The sequence below is a fragment of the Raphanus sativus genome, chromosome 1 (genome assembly GCF_000801105.2).
Source record: "Raphanus sativus cultivar WK10039 chromosome 1, ASM80110v3, whole genome shotgun sequence".
Classification (NCBI taxonomy): domain Eukaryota; kingdom Viridiplantae; phylum Streptophyta; class Magnoliopsida; order Brassicales; family Brassicaceae; genus Raphanus; species Raphanus sativus.
Window position 1 is genome coordinate 2,320,333 of NC_079511.1, and position 15,850 is coordinate 2,336,182.

Sequence of the window (15,850 nt, forward strand, 5' to 3'; positions counted from 1 at the left end):
TTGTGATATGATGTAGGTGAAGAGTAAATATATGGAAGTAAAGTTAGTGATACGAACATGAGCCTATGTTGGTGTATGCCACAATTATATGGTTTTTGGAAGATCAATGAGCATAAGCATACACGGTCTTTGTATGCTTACGTTGTAAATGAGTCGAATATTTTTTCTCTTTATGTCTGGAATGATATGGAACTCGTTGATTTAAGAGTGGTTCAGTTTTATATGATCTAATTATATTAAGAGATTAACCAAAAATATTATAAAAGTGTTACTGGTTAGGTTTAACTAATCTATGTTGGTTAATATTTGGTTTAATTTAAGTTGGTAGGTTGCATTGTATAGGAAGCATGATATATTCTAGCAACAACTATGAAAGAGTCCAAAATTTAGATGAGAACTTCAAATAGTAGATAATCCATAAATTAATAGATTAGATTGATAACCTTTTAAAAAACTAATGCAACATCTAAAATGAAAAGACACAATATTTCATTATTTTTATATCTCTTGAGAATATATTAAAGGTCTAAACTGAAAAGATACCAATCTTTAACATTAGTTGAGATTCCTATTATTAATAGATTAATTGAAATAGTCTATATAGAAAACCTAAAACTAACCATCTCTAACTTAAATATTTAACCTAGAATCTAGACAATGTTGTTTTACCAGATCACAATTTTAAAAAGCGATGAGACAACTAATATCCATAAAAGTTGAAATTGAAAATAATGAAATCCTTCAAACTGGTAACTCTGTGAAAGAAGCTCTCATGCAACAAAACAAGACAACCCTTGTCTTGTGCATTGCTGCCAAAGAAATCTAACTGAAAAAGAGAAAAAAAAAAAGTACCAACACCAAAAGAGATTGTCTAATGCCACAAGTAACCTATCTGAAACCCTATCCTCTCTCTCTCACTACTCTCCTTACCTGTGGCTGTATAATAAGAAAAAAATTGCAACTGGAAAATTAAACAAAGAGAAGAATCTTCAGTTCTGCTCAACAGCCACCATCACAGCATCGCCGGTTGTCTCCTTGGGAGCCACCACCACCATCTCAGTCTGATCAGCGTTTAGGTTTAGACCTAAAGGATTCTCAGATGGCTCCTCCAATTCAGGATCAGAAGGATGACTTCCCCCTGAACCGCTTGAATCACCATCTTCATCATCATCTTCTTCTTCCACTTCTCCCATTGGAAGATCAGCTTCAGCCACGTCTACGTTCTGCTCCGGAAGCCTCTGCTGCAGCGGAACAGCGTTACTTATCAGCTGTCCTGTCCTAAGCTTCTCTCTGTACTCTTCCATTTCAGCTCGGTACCTCTCTTTGTCCTCCATCGCCTTCCCTTGGTAAACCGATCTCTCTTGTTCGTTGAGCTTGTTCCAGAGCTCACCGATCATCCTGCTGATCTCCCTATCCTTACCAGGATGCAGCGGCTTCAGCCTCGCGTGCTGCTCAGCGAAAAAGAAGTTGTAACCGCTCCTGTTGGGTTTAGGATGAGCAGGGTCACGTCTTTTGATCTCTGACTTCTTTCTTCTCCTGCGGCGCTTCGTCACTCCTCCAGTAATCCCCTGAGGATTGGCATTGTTGTTGGGGATACCACCGTGACTCTGTTGTGGAACCAGCTCATAGAGAACTCCTTTGAGCTCCTCTGTTCCTATCTTTACAGTTACAAGATAACCGTCTTCAAATTTGCCATCAATCACTCCATTCACAATTGGACCATTTGAAGGTGGTCCTGAAACAATAAACAACACTTTTGTTAAGTCAAAGTTTCTCAGTTATTCCAATCATAAAGACAAAAAAAAATGTTGAGACCTCCAAGGAGATGATGACTAGAGTCCATCCTTGGTTGTGGTGCACAGGTTAAAGCTAGAAGTTCTTGTGGAGGTCTTGTGGTTCCCTGCACAAGTCCTGGTCCAGTGGATGGGTTCTGAATAGAGTCTACAGAAAGAATATAATGTTAACACAAACATAAGAATTAATGTTCTGATCAAGATTTGATTTTTGGTAGTAACCTGATAGAGTCTGAACATTAGATCTAAAGTAGTAGACTTGCTCATAATTGTTAAGAAGGGAGAAGTAGTATTTGCGCAAGACAAATGATGCGTTTGTTGCTGTTGGAGGAAACACAAACGTAGCAGTTACTTCTTTCCATCTCCTTTCATTAACTATCTGCAAATTCAAACAAAGTAAAAATGATTCAAAAGGTCAATCAATGAATATAGCCCTAGGGTTTAAGTATAATTTGAAATAACATACCTTGCTGATACCACCACGAGTGGTTACCTCAACGAAAAGCTTGTGCAAGTCCAAATCTTTCCCTCCTATGATTGGAACCCTACATTAGTAAAAGACAGAATATTCTCATGCATTAGTAAACATGAAACTTTTGCAGTTCAATTTTAAGACATAAGGCATGAGTTTATCATCAGTCACAAAGGAAGCAAAAAAGAAACTCACATGAACTTAGTTCCCAAGCGAGCGTGAAGCCTTTCCAACGTAGCCATGAAGAGCTTTGGGTCTGCGACCACAGCTTCATATGTTGCTTCAGGGGTAATGTGAGTATTGTTCATTGGAACTGATTCTTGCTTAAGACAAGAGCTTGATGCCATCATTCCTTAACACACCTAAAATTCAAAAAAAGAAAAAGGTAAGCACTTTTAAGATCAATCCTCCCTCCTTACCAACCACTAAACCCTCTTCAGCATTTATACTTTATATAACTTATTAATGAAACAAAAGTCAGAGACTTTAAAGGCTCTGCACATCAAAGTATATATAGCCGTTGTCCATAAAACAGAAACTCAAAGATACACAACAGTTCAGTTTGAAAATATTATCCAACACAGATGCAAATGACGAAACACGTGAAGGAACAACAAGTAAAGAAACAGATTGCAAAGTCCAAGAAAAAAGGGCTTTAAGGGAAAAAGCTGCAAAGCCCCCCTTCATGAATTCTCATCCTCTATATGTTTCTTATATGCAGAACAAAAACTGAGTAGACAGGTTGACATTAAATGTAAAACGACTTGTGCTAGAAAAGTAACATCACTTTTAAGGTTTCAATAACAACGACATATCTAGCCACCCAATCTCTTTTTTTTTGTGTCTGTGAAAAAGAAATTTATTTTCTTGTTTTTTTTTTGCCAAAGATTTTCGAAAAACACCAAGAAAATCTACGAACAAGCATATCAACAAATACTTAACAGGCATCTATGAAAAACTAACAACTTTCTCCAAATGAGCCATTGCTTCTTCTGTTTATATGACCAAACAATGAATAATGATGATGGTATAAAGAACAAGAAGCAGCAAAAAGACCCGACCACAAAATAAAGATTTAAATAATTAGTATAGAGAAGACTTGAAATGATTAAAAAAAAAAAGATCTCACATCTCCTGACCATTTAACCTTGAATATTCATAAAAATCAAAAGTTTATAATGGTGAAGCAATGAATAGAGAATATAATGAAGGGACGCGTACTTGATGTGTAAATGAGGAACCCAGAGATGAAGAGATGATAATAACTGATGGGGAGGCTATATAATAGGTCAAATTTATATATTTACCATAGGGTGAGAGAGAATTGAGCAATGTGAAATAATAATGCACTATATATGGGAAAATAAGATTGAGAAGAATTATATATATTTACAGGAAGGAAAAATACTTTTCTATTTTTATTTAAATTTTAGATCTTGAAGATTGACCACAAAAACAGATTTCAAATATTAAATTTGGTATTTGTGGTAAATATAGTATGATTGAATTTTATTCAAACTAAACGTAATCTATTTTTATAAGAAACGATAATAATTTGTATTATTTGTTAAATTTTGTTCTGAACGGTTATTTTTGAGTGGTGTAAAATCATTAAACTATAAATTTATTAACTGGTTTCAAAGTTAAAAATCAAATAAGAAAAATGTACACAAATTTAAAAATAGATAAAACTTCTTTCTAAATTAAAAACGACAAAATAATAATAATTTAATTTTTCCACTACATTATTAAACTTGAAATTTAAAAGATTTTTTTATTGCTAAGCATGCATTCATACAAATATTTATAGTCCAGTTAAAATTAAGACAAAAATATATATTAATTCCCCAATCATATATAAATGTTTTGTTGCTATGTGAATTAGTTACGTGTTTTTTAGTTCAATGATAAAAGTTGATATTGTATTTGCTCTTTTCTTATCATATTTGTTCATTTTGTTTATCGTTTTATATAGAAGGTTTGATATTCAAAGTTTGACTTGGCACATTTCATTATTTCGTTTACTAGATGATCAGATTCAATCATATCTAGCTAAGAATAACACGATAAACTATTGTCTATTAAAAAGTTAGGACTAATAAGAATTTAAAATTTTGTGTGTTTCTCAGTTTATGCTATGAATGTGGGTAAAAAAATTACTTGTGCATATTTGATCAAATCAAATAAAATAGAAACTTAATAATCCAAAAAGGAGATAATAATAAGAAATTCTCCTCAAATACATTTTAAATACATGTTTATTCAAATTTTAAGGGATGAAACAGAAATGATAAATGGAAAATAAAAATGAGATATAATCTTAACTAATAGGATTGATATGCAGCTTTGTAAGGAAAAATTAGCAAAAAAAATTCTTAGAAAAAAATATTTTATAATATATATTACCTTTTCCAAATGGATCTTATCAGTATGAACGATATCATGTAAATTTATTAGTATATAGTGTTAATTGCTAGGAAAAAGGGGTAACTATTAGTATTTTTTTTTAGCAACCTGCACTATTAGTTCTGTTAAAGATGTTAGCTTTTGGTGTTATAAAAACATGATTAATGGAAGTTATTAGGGTGGTGTTCTTACTGAAATATAAATCATCTCTTTACTTTTAACTAAAAAACTAATAATTTATTCTTAAATATCTTATTTAAGAATCGGTTCTTAGTTTTTTTAGTTAAAAATTAAAAGACGGTTTTTTATATTCACTATTTTTTTCGAATATTCAAAAGATTTGTCTTACATCGAAAAGTTGAAAAGATGGCATAAAGCAACCAAACCATGATTTTTGATGGTATTAGGGCAACTCCAACGTAGATGGCATAACGCCATTTTACCGTCAAAATTTCACTTTTCATCTTCAACAAGACGTTATATGCAACGCCATTATAGTGTCTTCGTCATTTTTGATACAGTATCACACTAAATATAGTGTGGGTACTGTAGCGACGGGATAAGTTTTTTTTTTTTTTTTCTTTTATTGTTTACATAACTTTATTCATTATATTTACTTTTACAAAATAGCAAATAAAATTCATTAATATGTAATGTGATATTAAATTTATTTTTTAATAAATCTTAATGTGATTTCTAAATTTTAGTTAATATAAATTATTAATTAATAAAACATTTAAAATAGGATTAAAATACATAAAAATCATTTAAAATACATAAAATTACCCAAATAAACACCAACCAAACATAAAAAGTGCATACAAGAAAATAGATTTGCAGAATTAAAAAAAATACATAAATTTGCAAAAAAAAAAAAACTGGAAAACATTAGATTGACTAACATAATAATCTGAAAACCCGGAAAATTATTATTAGCTCCATCAAGATAATTATAATACGGGGTATAATCTTCTTGATCATTTGGTGACATTTGGTTTTCACCTTGAACTTGTTCTTATCTCGGCACAATAGAATCAAAGACCGAGATGCTCATTTTGAACTTCGAGATGCACTAATCGAATATTTGTGGGGCGAATATGGCAATTCTAATAATTAGTAAGATGTATCGTATTTTTTATGCAATGTAATTTCGTTTGTATGTTTTTAGTTGTTTTAATTTCATATGTATTCTCATTTGTATGTTTTTAGTTATTTTAATTTCGTTTGTATGTTTTTGTTATTTTAATTTCATATGTATTTCTAAAATATTATTCAATAATTATAATTATTGTTTTAAATTTGTTAATGTTGTTCTTATTAAAAATAGTTACTTGTATATGTTATAAGAATAATGAGTATTAAAATATTAAATAGTTAAGAGAATCTTTTTTTTAATAATATAATAATAGAGAATATTTTTTTTAGTGTGATATTTGGTGTTGTGGTTGGAGATAAAAAGAAATTTGGTGCTAAAACTACATTAAAATGGTGTAGTTTCAACACTAAAATAGTGTAGTGGTTGGAGATGGCCTTACAGTATTACCATAAAAGTGATATACAAACACATAATGATCAGAACTATACACACAAACATATCTCCAAAAAGTTTAAGAAGAATGAAGGTCCATGGAAGATCTTCTCAAACCTCGGTTCTTTGTCGTGACCCTAACCTAAAAGACACGACAAACAACAAAAGTATCAGTAAAAAGAGCTATTACACATGAATAAGAACATATAGTTTTGGAAACTTCTTTTGACGACTAACCTTTGATGATAAAGGAGGCAAAGATGCTCGTCTTGTAAGCTCATTTCTTTCCTCTTGAACAACTTTTAATCTTTCTCTCAACAGTTCCACTTCATTCTCAATCTTTAACCTCTCGTAATCAACCGCAGACATCGACTTCCTTCTCGAACCCGAAGAGCTTAAAGATTGTTTGCGTGGACGACACAATGGAGGAAGCTTTCGAGCAATCCCCGAGACAATGATACCGTTGTTAACAGAAGATTCTTCTGAACCCTTCTTTTTTCCCGCGTTCTCTTTCTCTTCCTTCACCATGTAAACATCACGCACACGTGAGTACGCAACTTCTGAATCCGACGTATACAAATATCTATTCTTATCTTCTCTATAAGGCATGTCAAGAACCGTCCCATCATGTTCTTTAACAAGAAATGCTCTTCTCTCTTGAGGAGGTTCTTGTTTTTGGTTCTCTTTCGGTAAAGAACATTCAGATTCCTCTGTCTCAATGAGCAGATCTCTATAAGCTTCGACTTCTTTCTCCAAGAAATATTTTTCCCTCTCGCGACGTATCAAAATGTCTTTAAGTATGACCATCTCTTCAGCATCGAACGTAGATCTCTCTTCGACCATTCTCTGGAACTGCATGGCTTCCATTTCTACCGCTGCCTTCTCGTCTTGCAGCCTATGTATCATCGCCATGGCTTCATCGGCTGCTGATGCCGCTGCGTTTCTCTCTTTATCTAGCTCAACACAAACCGCTGCTCGAGCAGCTCGCTCTTGCTTTAGTGCCTCCTCTAATTCATTCACAGTTTTTTCCTCTACATTTCTAACAAAACATAGGTTTGCTGATGATGAACTGGACTTTACTTGTTCATCAAGTGATACCGTTTTTTTAAGTACCGGCCATTGAGACAGACCAATCCTCTCTTTTGTCTTAACATCATCATCTGTTACATACCAAACCCATTAACACACATTCAAAAAGAACATAGTCTTTATAAAAACTGGATTAATATATCGATCATCTTTAAGATATATAAGAATAAGCCTGATAGGGTATATATAAAAAAATAATAATAAGGAAGAACACCTTTGAGGTCATCATTGGAACGTCTGATAAAGACATGATCATAAGGCTGCATTACAGGATGTTTTACTGTCTCGTCAAAAGCTTCTGATGAAGAAACCGATCCAAGACTACCGTAATCCACACGGCATCTCCTAGGGTTCTTAAGACCTTTTCTTGATTTTCGTGTAACAAAACGCTTACCTTTCACGCCCTGAACGGTCATTAGGTTAAATCCACCGAGTTCTTTCGCATTCTGTTCTCTTGACACATCTTCCTCTGTTTCGTCCTTAACCCTAGCATTACTAACATCACCACTGTTCTTTCTCACAAGCTTCGTTTCAAGAAGACGTTTCGAATCATCATCACTAGTAATCGAACCAAAAGGGATCTTGCTTTTGATCAATCTATCTACGGATGAGATACTTTCTGATGCAGAAGCCACCAGATCCCCTTCAATGCACGTGTTTGGAACACCGAAACGTCCGTTGTGGAATCTAGGAAGAGAGAAACCTAGAAGCGCTAGAGATCTCAACACGACGTGTATAAAAAGCGATGTGCAGAGAAGCAAATAAGCTACGGAGAGATTCAGAAACGCGCCTACGAGACCAGTTAAACTCCAATCGTGACACGGCATTATTGTAAATAGATGAGAGTTTCCGTAGCTTCAAAGAGTCTAATACGTAAAATGTATCTGTTGATCAAATCTAATGTTACGTTCAGACGAATCATGTGTCCGAAAAATCTGTGGGGGAACATAAACGTTGATCATCTGCTTGAACTTTGACAATCTAAAATCAATTAAAGCAAACAAATGCAAACCACAAATTATTTAACTATTTTTTAGTTATTGTTCTTAATCGATCATTAAAATCAAAAATAGATTCAAGTGAAAAAGTATGTAGTGTAGCATTAGCGCATATATACCACATTTTAATATGCAAAAAAATACATGCAAATATTGACATTGATTATGTCACTGTTGACAAAGGAAAAGTTCCCAAATTACCTCTTACAAACCACAAGTCATTTTACTTTTTTTTTTTAATTATTCTTAATCGATCATTGAAATCAAAATAGATTCAACGTGAAAATATGTAGTGTAGCATTAGCATATATATGCCCCAGTTAATATGCAAAAATGCATGAAAATATTGACGTTGATCATGTCACTGCATGTATAAAGACAAAATTTCCAAATTAACCTTTACAGACCACAAGTTATTTAGCTATTTCTTTTAATTATTGTTCTTAATCGATCATTGAAATCAAAAATAGATTCAACGTGAAAGTATGTAGTGTAGCATTAGCATATATATGCCACATTTTAATATAAATATGCAAAAAAGTGCATGCAAGTATTGATGTTAACTCTGTCGATGCGTGTACAAAGACAAAGTTACCAAACTACTCCTATAAACCACAAATTATTTAACTATTTTAAAATTATTGTTCTTAATCGATCATTGAAATCAAAAATAGATTCAATGTGAAAGTATGTAGTGTAGCATTAGCATTTATATATGTCACATTTTAATATGCAAAAAATGTGCATGCAAGTATTGACGTTAACTTTGTCACTGCGTGTATAAAGACAAAGTTCCCAAACTACCTCTTACAAATCACAACTTATTTAACTATTTTTTTTAATTATTGTTTTTAATCGATTACTGAAATCAAAAATAGATTCAATGTGAAAGTATGTAGTGTAGCATTAGCATATATATGCAACATTTTAATATGTAAAAAATTCATGCAAGTATTGACGTTGATTCTGTCACTACGTGTATAAAGACAAAATTCCGAAATTACCCCTTACAAACGACAAATTATTTAACTATTTTTAAAATTATTGTTCTTAATTGATCATTAAAATCAAAAATAATTTCAATGTGAAAGTATGTAACGTAGCATTATCATATATATACCACATTTTAATATAAACTAGGTCGGCCCGCCCTACGGGCGGGATGTGAATCATAAAAATAATTTTGAAGCTAAAGTATACATATAATAAACATTGCTTGTTCTGTGTTCAAAAAAAAATCATTGCTTGTTCATATGTTTCATTGTTTCACGGTCTTACATTGGTTAGAGGGAGGGAGGCATGCATGTGAGTTTGATATATTGTTTGAGTTTTGTTATACGTTGATAAGTAAATGAAATTTAAGATTTTTTTATTGAAGGAATTTAAATTGTCATCATTTTTTCCGTTGAACTCGTCTGTTGTTAATAGTTAACATTAGTTTTGTACTGTTGAATAAGCTTTTTGAAATAGTTCTTGTGAGTAGAATAGTTTCTTTGTTGTGAAAAAAAATAGTTCTTGTAATTATTAATGAAGTATTATATTTTTGCTTATGTCGATATAGATATTTTAGCTTATTTAGTATAAATTATTTTGTTCCACTTATGATTTCTTTGTTTATTGTCAGACTATTTTATATTGTGTCTTTGTTAAACTATGCAAAAACAAATTTTATTTTTATATCAATATTAAAATTATGGTTTTAATTTTTATTTGTGTACATAATATTTTATATTTTTATTGGATACAGTGACCTTACATTTCGTGTTAACAATATTTTCAATTACTTTTTATTTTTATGTCTGCGTAATTCTTCTCTGTTTTATATTTTTTTTTAGTTTTTTTTATGTTGTAAATTAAGAAACTTGAACTAATATGTGCCCACAATTTTTCTAGTTTTTTAAAGTTTATTCCTCAAATCTTTACGTGTACTTCTTTCTAACGTCTTCATCATCATTATTATTACCGTATAAAACTCCAAAATCTTCTTCATCTGCTTATCCCAAACTATCTCGTAAAGCTCAGCTTGATTTATCTTTTGTACTCATATTAGATTCTGCCCGAGATCGTATATGTGCAAAAGCTCTTGCATTTCAAAGAAAAAAAAGCTCTTAAATCATATGGTCGAATCATTTTTTGTGCCTCTTTTGAGAAGATTACTCATAAAAGAAAACTCAAAAATATTTAGTAAAATTTATTAATCATAGCGTGTATACATGAAACATAATGAATACTTGAAGAGATCTCAGGTGTCTTTGGGCCGTGGTCACTCCACCCAAACTCATAGCAGTACAATGAGTTACTGCCCTGGTCAGAACTGAAATACTGGTATCCAATGTTACCTCCAACATCAAAGAACTGATCATTGTACATCTGAGGTTTCGCTTCCATGAAACTCACATCACTAAAGGAGTTGTTGCAGTACTGACTCACATGTGTTGGCTGCTGAACCAAAGCTGGACTTTGGTTTTGTTTAGCCACCGGCTTCTTCAGATTACTGGTCTTACCAGCAGGGCATTTTTGGGAGACGCTAGGGACCATCTCCTCTGATAAGTTCACTTTTGCTTTATTGCCACAGATCTTGCGTTCAGCTGCATCGTAAGCTCTTGCTGCTTCCTCGGCGGTGTCGAATGTTCCAAACCATTCTCAGGAGCCTTTTCTCGGATCACAGATCGCAGCGGTCCATTTTCCCCAAGGACGCTGCCTAATCCCCCCTGTACTGATTCTTCCTCTTTCTCTTAGTGGACTTCTCAGCTTGTCCACCAGACTATATGGTTTTCTTGCCAGAAACTGGACCTAATGAAGTCATTCACACACAATATCAATCAATGATAACTCATAAAGCACGGTCGAATACACACACAAACAAAACTGCATCATCTCTTCACCAACAACAACGTGGTAACAAAACCAACAATATCAACCGTTTCCACATATTTTAACAATAATTGACGCTGAAAAACAATATCCAGAAGATCTAACTCATTTCAAGAACTTATAAAACGATCACACATAAAAACAGAAAAGTCAAACCCTTTTACTATTTGACAAACTCTCAACATGTCTAGAAACAAACAAAGTCCAGTGATCATGTAACATAAGAAAGCTAGAAAGGCTATATCTCTCGTCTCTTTCCCCAGAAACCTTCAAAAGCAATTCAAATATTAACTTTTGTCTATTGAGCAAAAAAAATACGGAGATGAACCTATAACAAATCAATCATCTTTCCTACTGAGACGAAACAAAAAGAAAATTTGAACTTTAAACATTTTACGCATAAAAACACAAACCCCTAATTCAAAAGATTTGAGATTTGAATCAATACCAGTGGGAGGGGAAGAAGCTACGGGCTTGGTTGTACATGCGGTGAAAACAAAGGGCTTAACATCGGCGAAGACATCATCCTCCTCACAATCATCCACATCGAATTCGTCTTTGCAGTCGAACGAACGACCACAGATTTTACCAATGTGAGATTAGAAAAGCGTATTTATACATGATCTGGCAGACGAACGATGCAAGAGGTTGATTCGTAGTGGGATGAGGATTAAAGACTATTTAAGACACAATCACCGTTACGGAATCTCAACAATCGTTGCGCCGATCGAGAAGAGATGAAGAATACGAAGAAGATCGTTGATTAGGTTTCACAGAGGAAGGTGTCGATGGGCCTCATGTCGAAGAGCAGTTGAGTACCGAGTGTAGAAGCCCAAGCGAAGTCCATCTCGAGAAAATACCCCTTTAAGTGAAACGGTGCGTTTATGACGTGGCAGCACAGGAGAGCTCCTATTTGTGACATGGAATCTGAGCTGGCATCACGGGAGGGATAGAAACTGTAATTTATATATAAAGATAAGCAAAAAATGTATTTAAGTATTGACGTTCACTTTATCACTCTGCTTGTATAAAGGTAAAGTTCACGAACTACTCCTCTTAGTAAACCATCCGGTTTGGTATTGTATAGCTGGTTAATAGAAAAAAAAGAGATACGGTTTTAAGAATTTTTAAGAACAGAACCGTAACTAAACCCTAAACCTCTGAGAAGAAACCTGAACCGGTGAGTTCCTCACTTGAATCTCGCAGCATATCGATTCGATTAAGCCATTTGTAGCGAACGGGAAGGTGAGAGAGAGAGTGAGGGCGAGTGTTCATGGCTCTCGTTCGATTGATCACTTCTCGGAAGCTTTCACAATCGCTATCAAGTAGAATTGTTGATCGCTTCGAGCTGCCACGCATTGGATCGGTTCGAGCTGCGTTCTTCTCGACTCAGAAGCTCATAGGCGATGAACCAGTTCTCGTGAGTTTGTTCCCTCGCATCCTAGTATTCAGATGGGAGGCCCTTGATTGGTTGAGTTAGTTACGATACTCAGATTTCATTTTTCAATTGGGGGACTAACTAACTGTTTTGTTGAAACGGAATCAAGGTTAGAGATTTCATACACAGAGCATTGTATGACGCAGAACACGGATACTTCTCTCAGCGATCACAATCCGTTGGGGTTCTTGAGAGAAGCATTAAGTTCAACCAGCTTGAAGGTAAAAAGCTAAGTGTTTGATACTTAAGTCGGATTAACTTATCATTTCTTGGAAGTATAGATATATTAGTTGTAGTCCTTCAGGATGGGGTCTTTATTGTAGCACTGTTGTTGACTAGTTTCTTCTTTGTATAAATAGGGAGGAAGGCGTACATGAAACTATTGGAGAAAGTTTACAAGCAGAGTGACATTTCTTGGTTTACTCCTGTGGAGCTCTTCAAGGTAAATTTGTCTTTTGATCTTTACTTGGAATAGCTTTCACTTGTTCGTAAGTATATCCCATTTTTTTTTTATGATTTCAATCCTCTCTTGCAGCCTTGGTATGCTCATGGGATTGCAGAAGCTATCCTGCGAACCACTAATCTCTCAGTTCCATTGAAGGTTCGACTTCTGTCATCTTCTACGTCTCACTACTTTATTTAATCTCAGGACAATACCAAACATGAAATATCCTCTCTGTAGTTGTATTGAATCCTGAGATATCTTTACCTACCAGCCTATATATTGGAACTATTCAGTGATACCCTTAGCCCTTACCCTGTTCAGTTGTTCATGCTTTGAAAACTTGGAAGAGAGAAACCATGGTTTACCTAAAAAAACGGATAAGAGTAGTTTAGAATCATTGGAACACACACTTGAATGGTAAATAGATAGTAAAGCCATTTGATTTTCTGTTTAAGATGTTGAAGATTTTCATCCCGGTTTGTGAGTCTACATTTGCACTGATTCTTCTGTATATCGATAACCCTTGAAACATTTGCTTAGATATATGAAATCGGTGGTGGATCGGGCACCTGTGCGAAGGGTATATTGGACTACATAATGTTGAATGCTCCTGAGAGAATCTACAATAACATGACCTACACGTACGTATCCCCCATTTTTCCTCTAGCTAAGCTTGAATTATACACAATCATCTTTTGGCTGGAATTAACCAGTTATGGAACATGCTGCAATTATATTAACTTCATGCTTATTTTATTTTATTTTCAGATCTGTAGAGATCAGTCCTTCACTGGCTAAGATTCAAAAGGAAACTGTTGCGCAAGTTGGAAGTCATTTATCAAAGTTCCGAGTTGAGTGTCGTGATGCATCTGACCTATCTGGATGGAGTGAGTTTCTTTCTTTTCAATGGTGATGCAGATTCTATATCATTTTCTTTTTTGTTCCGTGGCTTTGCCGGAACTAGTTTATGGTTGAAAATGTTAAACTTAGCGAGTTGTTCATAAGACTTTGTTATGTACTTTCTTAAAAACTTGATCTAGTCAGAGATATCGCTAGTCGGATGAGGCTATGCTGAAAGCTTAGCGAGTTGTTTCTAAGCTAGCCCACCTTAGTAACGGTGAAGTTATCCATCTGTGCTTATAGAGTAAATTTTTGAAACAGGGAATGTGGAGCAACAACCATGCTGGGTGATAATGCTCGAGGTACACAATTAAGCTGTTGTTGCTCTCTTTGATAGGTTGTCCTGAAGAAGAATCCACGTCTAATGTTTGTATAAACTTGTGCCATTGCAGGTGCTAGATAATCTCCCACATGACCTTGTCTATTCCCAAAGCCAACTTTCCCCATGGATGGAAGTCTTGGTTGAAAATAAACGGGATAGGTGCTGAGAATACTTGTTTTGGTTCTAATGAAGTGTTACATTTATGCCTCTATTGATCCCGGTCCCTTATAAATTGCAGCGAATCACTCTCTGAGCTATACAAGCCTTTAGAGGATCCACTGATCAAGCGCTGCATTGAAATTGTTGAACACGAAGCTCCTCCGGTTTCAAAACCAAAAGAAATCTGGTCTAAACTGTTTCCCAAACCTAGACGTTGTTGGCTTCCAACAGGTTGTTTGGTAAGCTAAAAAATGGTGTCTATATTAAAGCAGGTACTGCGTTGCTCTGTTTCTAATTATGGAAATTACAGAAACTGCTGGAGGTTTTACATGAAAAGCTACCAAAGATGTCTCTAATCGCTTCGGACTTTAGCTTCTTGCCTGACGTGAAAGTTCCTGGTGAAAGAGCCCCATTGGTTTCAACAAAGGTCGATTCTTTTTTTTTTTCCTTCTGACTATGCAGTGACACATTTCTCAGCATCTGTAGACTGTTTACTCACTAAACTATATATGCCCAAAGTTATGTGTACACGTCATTGTTTGAATCAAGAATTTGGTTTCAACATAAGATAGTGTCTTTCTCCATTGCTTATATCAGACTCGGTTCAAGAATACATGTGAATGGTTTTCACCCTTGAAGTATAATTATGATCTCGTTTAACAATGTGTGTATGTATTTGCAGAAAGATGGAAGTAGCTCAGATTACAGTAGCTATCTAGACGCAAAGGTAATCTCCATTGCAAATTGACTCGTTGTCTAAAATTTCTAGCCTCATTTGAAAACGTCACAGTTCATATTTAACTTGGATGATCGATCTTGCAGGGTGATGCTGATATATTTTTCCCAACCGATTTCTGGCTTTTGGAACGAATGGATCATTACTGTTCTGGGTGGAGGAAGACGGAGAAAGACGGGACACCATCGAAAAAAGGAAGGAAAAGGCGAACTCTCACTGTAAGACAAAGATCCTCCTCAAAAACATTACAACAAAGAGAGCATATTTCTGAGAGCTTTCAATAACCTGTCTTCTATTTTGTTGGCATATAGCTGGATACATCAGCGTTCATGGATGAGTTTGGTTTACCTTCAAAGACGAGGACAAAGGACGGATACAACCCGTTACTAGATGACTTCAAGAACACTAAGTTCTATCTTAGTGTCCCAACACACAACACTAAGTAAGCAAAAAGGACCATCAGCTCATAGACGACAGATTTTTTGCCGAAAAAAAAACGAAAACTTTAATCCTTTGGGTAAAGGAGACAGAGAATACAAATGAAGATTTTTCAAAAAAGTTCTTGTTTCTCTTCTTCCTAATAATTTTATATTAAGTTCAATCAAGATTCCATCTGTGCAATGAAAATGTACACGAACTTGAAACTGGGAACCAAAGAGATTTTATGTCTGAGATGGCCAAGACGGTTTA

General features: G+C 34.4%; 3 protein-coding genes and 1 pseudogene across 3 annotated transcripts; 1 reads left to right on the forward strand and 3 right to left on the reverse strand.

The window, feature by feature from the left end:
• Positions 1-856: 856 nt before the first annotated feature.
• LOC108854928 (high mobility group B protein 15) lies at positions 857-3,585 on the reverse strand. Its single transcript, XM_018628609.2, has 6 exons — positions 3,487-3,585; positions 2,461-2,627; positions 2,260-2,338; positions 2,016-2,172; positions 1,816-1,941; positions 857-1,735 (listed from the first exon to the last, which is right to left on the reverse strand). Exons 2-6 carry the CDS (start codon positions 2,613-2,615, stop codon positions 990-992), a joined length of 1,263 nt encoding a protein of 420 aa, XP_018484111.2. The 5' UTR covers positions 2,616-2,627; positions 3,487-3,585; the 3' UTR covers positions 857-989.
• A 2,693-nt stretch (positions 3,586-6,278) lies between these two features.
• On the reverse strand, positions 6,279-8,045 carry LOC108859457 (myosin-binding protein 3). Its single transcript, XM_018633363.2, has 3 exons — positions 7,503-8,045; positions 6,437-7,359; positions 6,279-6,341 (listed from the first exon to the last, which is right to left on the reverse strand). Exons 1-3 carry the CDS (start codon positions 7,702-7,704, stop codon positions 6,279-6,281), a joined length of 1,188 nt encoding a protein of 395 aa, XP_018488865.1. The 5' UTR covers positions 7,705-8,045.
• A 2,422-nt stretch (positions 8,046-10,467) lies between these two features.
• Positions 10,468-11,753, reverse strand: LOC108842652 (ethylene-responsive transcription factor RAP2-2-like; annotated as a pseudogene).
• Positions 11,754-12,347: 594 nt separating this feature from the next.
• On the forward strand, positions 12,348-15,802 carry LOC108853138 (uncharacterized). The gene is made up of 13 exons (XM_018626596.2): positions 12,348-12,580; positions 12,708-12,819; positions 12,958-13,040; positions 13,134-13,199; positions 13,584-13,684; positions 13,812-13,930; positions 14,205-14,245; positions 14,336-14,424; positions 14,504-14,663; positions 14,735-14,851; positions 15,107-15,151; positions 15,247-15,378; positions 15,472-15,802. The coding sequence occupies exons 1-13, from the start codon at positions 12,434-12,436 to the stop codon at positions 15,604-15,606; spliced, it is 1,347 nt and encodes a 448-aa protein (XP_018482098.1). The 5' UTR covers positions 12,348-12,433; the 3' UTR covers positions 15,607-15,802.
• Positions 15,803-15,850: the final 48 nt, after the last annotated feature.

Coding starts and splice junctions, on each gene's coding strand:
- LOC108854928 (XM_018628609.2), bottom strand. CDS start 2,615: ATGATGGCATCAAGCTCTTGTCTTAAGCAAGAATCAGTTCCAATGAAC. Junction 2,339..2,460: donor CGCTTGGGAACTAAGTTCAT/GTGAGTTTCTTT, acceptor TTACTAATGTAG/GGTTCCAATCATAGGAGGGA. Junction 2,173..2,259: donor CTCGTGGTGGTATCAGCAAG/GTATGTTATTTC, acceptor TTGAATTTGCAG/ATAGTTAATGAAAGGAGATG.
- LOC108853138 (XM_018626596.2), top strand. CDS start 12,434: ATGGCTCTCGTTCGATTGATCACTTCTCGGAAGCTTTCACAATCGCTA. Junction 14,425..14,503: donor GTTGAAAATAAACGGGATAG/GTGCTGAGAATA, acceptor TATAAATTGCAG/CGAATCACTCTCTGAGCTAT. Junction 14,852..15,106: donor CCCCATTGGTTTCAACAAAG/GTCGATTCTTTT, acceptor ATGTATTTGCAG/AAAGATGGAAGTAGCTCAGA.
- LOC108859457 (XM_018633363.2), bottom strand. CDS start 7,704: ATGACCGTTCAGGGCGTGAAAGGTAAGCGTTTTGTTACACGAAAATCA. Junction 7,360..7,502: donor TTCCAATGATGACCTCAAAG/GTGTTCTTCCTT, acceptor GGTATGTAACAG/ATGATGATGTTAAGACAAAA. Junction 6,342..6,436: donor TGCCTCCTTTATCATCAAAG/GTTAGTCGTCAA, acceptor CGTGTCTTTTAG/GTTAGGGTCACGACAAAGAA.